The 8494-nt window shown below is 45.8% G+C and overlaps 1 protein-coding gene across 1 annotated transcript; it reads left to right on the plus strand.

The window, feature by feature from the left end:
• The first annotated feature begins 2622 nt into the window (after positions 1–2622).
• On the plus strand, positions 2623–6381 carry LOC309649756 (C-C motif chemokine 15-like). The gene is made up of 4 exons (XM_082440193.1): positions 2623–2825; positions 4851–4898; positions 5395–5506; positions 5915–6381. The coding sequence occupies exons 1-4, from the start codon at positions 2768–2770 to the stop codon at positions 6108–6110; spliced, it is 414 nt and encodes a 137-aa protein (XP_082296319.1). The 5' UTR covers positions 2623–2767; the 3' UTR covers positions 6111–6381.
• The last annotated feature ends 2113 nt before the right edge of the window (positions 6382–8494 follow it).

The raw sequence follows: 8494 nt of genomic DNA on the forward strand, positions 1-8494 counted from the left end.
GGATTCCTGGGGAGAAGGCAGAGGTGGGGAGTAGAGATGTACTAGTATGAGTACACAGTATGGGTTCTTTTGAAGCTGAAAGAACTAATACAACCATCTTGAAGGAGGCTTTGTGACGGATTAGACGTCGTAAAAGCACAAACACACTGGAGGGAAGCAAAGGGTGGACCGTATTGTGTATTACTTCACATCCTTGCAACCTCACCCTTTTATTCAGCCACTGCTCAGTCATCACTTTTCTTAGATTTACACAAGCTTCATGCAGGTCTCTTGCCTCATAACTCTAGCTTCCTGCCCTGGGGCTTCTCTGATCCTGAGCTGTGGAAATCATGATAGACTATAACACACATGCATTAGCAAACCAGAAGTGTGAGGAATTTAATATTTGTGATCCACCACTGGCCAATGAAGGGTTGTCCCCACCATCTATTGCTGTGTAACAAACCACCCAAAGCTTAGTGGAATAAAATGACCACGACTGTATTCTACTCACAAATTCTATGGGTCAGAAATTCATACAGGGCACAGCCCAGATGGCTTATCTCTGCTGATGATGCCTGGGGCATGCTTGGGAAGACACAATTAGCAAGAAATGACTCAAAGGGATGGGGAACCATCTAGAGCAGTGCTGTCCAATAAAAATACAATGCAAGTCACATATGTAAATTTAAATTTTTTAGTAGCCGTATTTAAAAAGGAAAACAGGGGAATTCCCTGGCAGTCCAATGGTTAGGACTCGGCACTTTCACTGCCTTGGCCCAGGTTCAATCCCTGGTTGGGGTATTAAGAGCCCGCAAGTCACGTGGCATGGCTTAAAAAAAAAAAAAAAAAGTAAAACAGATGAAATAATTTTCATAATGTATTTTCTTTAATCCAGTATATCCCAAACCTTATCATTTCCACATGTAATCGATATAAAAAATTATTGAGTTTTTTTATATTTTGGGGGGGTACTAAATCTTTGAAACCCAGTGTGTAGTTTATACTTTCAGAATATCTCAATTTAGATTAACCCCATTTAAAGTGCTCAGTAGCCACATGAGGCTAGTAGTTGCTATATTGGACAGTGCAGATCTACAGGTTTCCTCACTCCCATGTCTGGCACTTAGGCTGGGATGACTTGAAGACTATGCTCATTTGGGACTGTCAGCCAGAACACCTGCATGTAGTTTGGGCTTCCTCACAGCATGGCAGCCTCAAGCTTGTCACTCCTTTTAAATGGTGGCTCAGGGCTCCAAGAGTAAGTGTCCCCAGTGATCAAGGTTGAAGCCCCATGGTTTTTCACACCCTAGCTTCAGAGGTCACATGGCATGCTCCATTGATGGAACCAGTCAAAGCCCTCTCTGCTTCAAGGGGAGAAAACAGACCCCACTGTTTGATGAGAAGCATGTCAACGAATTTGTGGCCATATTTTAAAATGCCACAGGGATGAAAGCCAGGAGATAAATGTTTCTCCTTTCTTCCTCCAGGCAAAATATTCTGCAATGCATTCATAAGGCACTTCAAAAAGTCCCAGCAGAATCAAATGCTAATCCCCACCAACTGGGCCAGGCTCTCATTCCTGCTCCTAGGAATACTTCCCAAATTATCAAGCTTCACCCCATAGTTCTCATGCTCTGCTTTCAGGGGAATCTAAACTAGGAACAAAGATACAAAAATCCCTGCTCTCATGGAGTTTATGTTCTAGAAGAAGAGACAGATACTAAAAGATTTACAAGTAAAGTATATAGTATATTAGATAGTGTTAAGTGCACAGGAGAAAAAATTAAGACAAGAAATTTGGGCAGAGGGAGGTTATAATTTTAGATAGAGTGTCCCAGAAAGACTAACCAGAAAAATAACATTTGAGTAAGGAGCTGAAGGAAGTTAGGGAGAAAGTAATACAGTAATTTAAGGGAAGAGTAACGAAGGCAGAGGGAACAAAAGTCTCTGAACCAGCCTGTATAACTGAAGCAGAATGAGTGAGGGGAAGTAATAGGGCCTGAAAACAGAGAGAAAACAGGGACCAGAGCACATAGGGGCTTGTAGGCTATTAGGAGGATTGGGCTTTACACTGGGGAGATTAAAAAGCCATCGGCGGCATTTAAACAGGATTGACTTGATCTGATTTATATTTTAACAGGATCACTCTGGCTGCAAAGTTGAGAATGAAGTGAAACAGGGCAAGGGCAGAGGAAGGAAACAAATTAGGAGGTTTTGCAAGAATCCTGGTGAGAGATAAGGTTGGCTCGGACAAGATGGAGAGGGTAGATGTGGTGAAAAATAATAAGATTCTGGACACATTTTTGAAAGTAGACCCAATCGTATTTATTACTGGATTGGATGTGGGGGTGAAACAAAGAGAGGAGTCACATGACCGGGTTCACACGTTAGAGCGTCCTCTCTGGTCACCCCTGATAACAGGCTGTTCATGCCCTTGAATGGGGTTAACTCCCGAGGAAAAAGTTCTGATTAAAGTATTCAGTGAACCTCCTAGAGGAAGTATCCTTCATAAACTAGTCCCTCCCTTTGCCTGTATCCATTGGGCAGTTGGGAAAGCCTCAAGTCATCCTTGCCCTCTACTTCCTGTTGCCTTCCCAGCCTCGTTCCCTTTTTTAGAAATAGTGTGTTGTCTGTTATTCAGCCAAAGAACAGCATTCTGACCTCTGCCCTGTGACTTCCTGGTCCCCCTCTTCTTATAAATACAAGGGCAGAGCTGGGGTCTGGGGGAGTCAGAGAGCAGAGAGCCCAGGAGTTCTCAGGCTGGTACTGGCTGTGCACGGGGAAGATGAAGACCTCAATAGCTGCCCTCTCCTGCCTCATCTTTGCTGGCCAGGCTGCAGTTGGTGAGTTCAGTGAGCCTTCTCACAGGTGGGCAGGTTGATGGTAACGCGCAGTCCAGGGAGGAGACGCAGAGGGACACCTTTGTCCCAACAGGGATGTGATACTTGGTTAAAAGCAGCAGCAGTAGGTATAGACCTCTCCCTGCAGCCTTCGATCCCTGGGGAAAACTGCATACAGGTGATTGGTCCCACCTGGGGAAACAATTCTCTCCCTTTCATGGCCAGAATTATCTGACACTTTCTCTTAGCTGATATAGGACCATATGGGCTAGATCAAGAGAATTGTAGTAAAATTGTAAATGTGTAGAAAGAGGTATAGAATTCTATGATGTTAGAGCTATTATATACCCTCTGGTGTAAAACTATCATTTCAGGGAGGAAATTGGACAAGCCTGGCAAGTGACTCACCCAAGTCTACTTAATCATATTTATTTATCTAACAAATAAATATCTAGTACCTCCTATGTGAAAGCAGGCACTGTTCTAAGCGTCTTATAGATATTAATACATTGGATCCTCCTAACAATGCTGTGGGGTAGACAATCAGCAAATTATATGGTTTTGCTTATTATTATTATTATTCTCATTTTACAAGTGAGAAAGCTGAGGCATAGAAACCCTAGATAACTTGCTCAAGATCACACAGCCGTAAGTGGTGGCGTTAGGATACAAGCTAGTTAACAAGCTGTTATGGAAAGACATGTCATTTAAGACTTTTGCAAGCCCCCCACACATCATATCAAGCATGTTGAAGTGTGTGCACATGCCTCATTTAATATAATTCATATGTAACTATATAAGAAATGAGCTAAAAGTTTAGTTGTGTTTGCCTAATTAGCATAATACAGGTCTACAACCCCTTATCAAAATCTCTGGGGCTAGATGTATTGTGGAATGCGGAATTTTTCAGGTTTTAAAAAGATAATAAAATATGACCCAGCAATTCCTTTTCTTGATATACCCAAAAAACTGAAAGCAGATCCATGAAGAGACACCTGTACAACCATGCTAACAGCAGCATGAATTTTAATCGCCAAAAGGGGGAAGCAACCCAAGTGTCCATTGACAAACAAATGGATTGAAAAACAGGGTATATACATACAATGGAATATTATTCAGCCTGAAAAAATAAGGAAATTCTGATACATGCTACAACATGGATGAATATTGAAGACATAATGATAAGTGAGATAAGCCAGTCACAAAAGGACAAATAGTATAATTCCACTCATATGAGGTACTTCAAGCAGTTAAATTCAGAGACAGAAAGTAGAATGGCGGTGGCCCAGGGGATGGGGTAGGGGGAAATGGGGAGTTATTGTTTAATGGGTACAGAGTTTCAGTTTTGCAAGATGAAAGAAGTTCCATGGATGGATTGTGATGAGTTGCACAATATGTGAATGTACTTAATGTTACTGAACTGTACACTTAGAGATGATTAAAATTGTATACTTTATATTATGTACATTTTATCACATTCTGAAAATATATATTTTTAAAAAGGTAACACATACCTGGACATTACTTAACATCCCTGACAGAGTCTGAGAGACACATTAACCAAACACAGTAATATTTCTGCAGCAAACACATTTACTCCTATGTTAAAGGAGTAAATAAAGCCTGTAGATAGGCTCACTTCACTTTGGGTGACATTGTGCCACCAAATCATTTAATGAAAAATTTGTCTGCTTCCAGAGTCCTGTGAATTCCAAAAATGTGTAGAAAGCTTTGTGGACTGTATCACATTATGTAGCTAATCAACTGATTTATTTGTGTTGGATTTGCAATTTGCTTTTTGTATTCAAGTCAATAGAATGTTTTCATGTCTCAAACTTTTTCAAAAGTTCCCTGAGAAGTCTCAGGGCCTTGATAGAGAAAATGGGCCTGGAGGCAGGTCTGGTCCAGTGTTCCAGCATCCTTGCCTCCCTACCAGGGGATGGGGTTGAGGAATGAGATAGATGGAGATGTTGAAACAACTGCTTCCCAGTAATTTTTCTTCCCTTCTCTACTGTTTCTCTCAAATAGAACACCTGATGCCGAACCTGAAGAATGAACACTCAATAGCTCAAGGAGGTAAAATTTTGTTACTGTATATATTTAAAAACAGCCAGCAGGTACAGATCTGCTCAATGGCTTCAGTCTACCTCGTTTACAGGGCCTGGGGGGAGAGGAGGGTCCTGTGGGTGGTGAACATCTCCAAGGAAGTTCAGGATGGGCCACGGGTCCATAGATGGCCTCTTCGGTAGATGACTTCTAGTCCACCTGGCTGTGGCTCATCTCGGGGAGGGGGGAGGCGTGCTCTCTGGTGCCCCCTGCAGGCCTCAGACCCTTCCTCTTCTGGGAGGAATGGTCCTGCTCTGTTGTGGCCCTGCCTGGATGCCCTCAGACACACAGCTCAACCCTGGGGAGAGTGAAGCAAGGAGACACCAGCAAGTGCCGGCACACAAGGAAAACATCCCTTTCGAGTCCTGCACCTTCTTACCCTTCCCAGTACTCAGGAGCAAAGGGGGAAAGGATCTAGTTTTCCTCAGACTCAGTCCTTAAGAAGTGACCCTTTCTCTTGCTGTAGGCTTTCACCGTCCCACTGACTGCTGCATGTCTTACACCTCACGAAATATCCGATGTGTATTCATGAAAGATTATGTAGAAACGACCAGTGCGTGTTCCCGGCCTGCCGTCATGTAAGTGCCAAGCTCACTGGCCATGTCTGGGGGTGTTGGGGGAGGCGCCTGATGGATGGATGTCCAGAGAAGTCCCACCTTCTGGATCCTGCCAGGTCAGCTGAGGCTTATGTCCTCATTGGGATCCTGCAGGGCATCAGGTATGAGATGTTCCCGGGGAAGAGGGAAGCTAGGGAAGGAAGGAGAGAGCAGGAGCGACGCCGCCCAAGGAAACTCCATGAGTCACTAAGGGAGTCTCGGAGGCTGAGGGAGGGTCTCAGAGAGGGGCCACTCTGAGCTCCTGCAGCAGAGCAAGGAAAGAAGAGGCTGGGCCGAGTGGGGAATCTGAGGGGCAGGGAGGATGGGCCTCCCCATCCCCATTTGCTGAACCCTCCTCTGTTTGTAATCTTTCCCTCCTTTGCTTCCCAGCTTCATCACCAAGAGGGAGCAGCATGTCTGTGCTAACCCCAGAGATGAGCGAGTTCAGAAATGCGTGTTGGACCTGAAGCTAAGATCAGCCATCAAGGACCTGAGAACGCTATTTCTTGAGAAGGGATACTTGGAGTCGGCCCCCTCACCTCCATCTCTCTTTCCCCGACTACCTCCTAGGTGGGCCCTGGCCTGAATTATTTTTTAAAAAGCAACAATTACTGTTCTGTTCTGCTCTGGTTACAAAAGCAGTGCATTAATAGAGAGTCTCCAATTTAACTTTAACTTTAAGAGGAAAAAGAATCTGTCGGAATTGCTGAACTTTGGATTTGTGTTTTTGTCAAAACAAGACATCATAGTATAATTTTTTAAAAGCTAAAAACATGACATTCAAATATAGATTGAATGTGTGTCAAAGATGTATTTAACCCATTAATGAAGGAACAATTAAACTGATTCAAAGATCATCTGAGGAACAGAGGTTTATATAGTTATGGGGGATGGCATTCTGAAATGTTAAGTTAGAGAAAAACAAATTAATATCCTATAGGGCAGGGGTCCCCAACTCCTGGGCTGTGGACCGGTACCAGTCCGCAGCCTGTTAGGAACCTGGCCGCACAGCAGGAGGCAAGTGGCGGGTGAGCGAGAGAGCGAAGCTTCTGCCGCTCCCCATCGCTCCCCAGTGCACGCATTGCCACCTGAACCATCTCCCCCGCACCCCATCTGTAGAAAAACTGTCTTCCACAAAACCGGTCCATGGTGCCAAAAAGGTTGGGGACCGCTGCTATAGGGCAATAGATCTGTAACTTTGGGGATTCTCTTTTCTACTAGACAAAAATCCCTTGCATCTGTGCTTAGTAAAAAGCTACAAGTTACAAAACATAAAGAAGGAACCACAATAAGACATGTAGGGGGGCAGACTTATGATACAGTCAAGTCCCATACTCCCTGGTACGTGACCCACAGACTGGAGAATAATTCCATTGCAGAGGTTTTCCCACAGGAGTGAGCGGTTTGAGCCCCACATCAGGCTCCCCAGCCCAGGGGTCCTGAACCAGGAAGACAAGCCCCCAGAGCATTTGGCTTTGAAGACCAGCAGGGCTTAATTTTGGCAGTCCCAGAGAACTGGGGGAAATAGAGACTTTACTCTTTAAGGGCACACACAAAATCTCACAGGCCTTGGGAACCAGAGCAAAAGCAAACATTTGATAGGAGCCTGGGTCAGACCCACCTGCTGATCTTGGGGAGCCTCCCAGAGAGGCAGGAGGCAACTGAAGCTCACCCTGGGGACATAGACACTGGCAGCAGCTATCCTTGGGAGCTCCTTCTACCACGTGGACACTGGTGCTGGGGGGCACCACTGTGGAATCTTCCCTCTAGCTTATTGCTCCAGGATCCAGCCCTGCCCTGGCCCAACAGCTTGCAGGCACCACTGCTGGCACACCTCAGGCCAAGCAAGTCACTGGGTGGGAACACAGCTTCATCATCAGCAGACAGGCTGCCTTAAGACCCCCTGAGCCTACAGCCATCTCTGGACATGGCCTCACCCACCAGAGTTCCAGAACCCAGCTCCACTCACCAGTGGGCAGGCACCAGCCCCAGAATCCTCAGGGCCCCAGCTCTGCACTACAGGAAGCCTGCTTTAGCCTCTGGACAAGCCTCACCCACCAGGGGGCAGACACTACATGCAAGAAAACCACAGTCCCACAGCCTACAAAACCAGCCTGCCCACCAGCAGGCCAGATCCTACCTTGGGACCAGCTGAGCCTCAATCTTGCCCACTAGCAGGCCAATACAAGCTTTGGGACAACCCGGACATCATCATAGCCACTTGTATCAGGAACTGCTCACCCCCACCACCAGTGATCTGACACCAGCTCTGGGACCCCTGAGCCCTGCAACCAGACTCCAGGATCCGGCTCTGCCTGCCAGTAGTCTGGCACTAACTCCAAGACCTGGCTTCGCCCACCAGTAGGCAGATAACACCCTGGAGTCTTCTAGATTCTGACTCTGCCCACCAGTGAGCCAGCACTAGCCCTGGGGCTCCCTGGAGTTCTGCAGTCAGCAGCCCTGTGACCAGGCCCTACTAACCAGCAGCCAACAGCTCCATACAAGGCAGAACCTGGCAAACAAACAGACCAGGGCCAACCAAGCCTATCAGACACCCACATAGCCCGCCACAACAGAAGGAATCACACAGCTCTCATAGGGGGAACCCCTAGAGCATACAGCTTGGATGATGAGATGGGCATGTACTGCTGGGATGCTGGGACGTCTCCTGCGGAAGGCCACTTCTCCAAGGTTAAGAAATATAACACATACATAAAATACATAAAAATACAAACAGCAACTTAGGCAAAATGAGGTGACAGAGGAAGATGCACCAGACAAAGCAACAAGATTAAACCTCAGAAGAAGAACTAAGTGGAGTGGAGATAGGCAATCTACCCAAGAAAGAGTTCAGGGTAGCGACTGTAAAGATGACCAAAGAACTTAGGAGAAGAATGAATGCACAGAGCAAGAAGTGAGAAGTCTTTCACAAAGAGTTAGAAAATATAAAGTAAACCCAAAAAGAGATGA

The sequence above is a fragment of the Balaenoptera physalus genome (assembly GCF_965194825.1).
Source record: "Balaenoptera physalus genome assembly, chromosome: 20".
In the NCBI taxonomy this organism is placed as follows: Eukaryota; Metazoa; Chordata; class Mammalia; order Artiodactyla; family Balaenopteridae; genus Balaenoptera; species Balaenoptera physalus.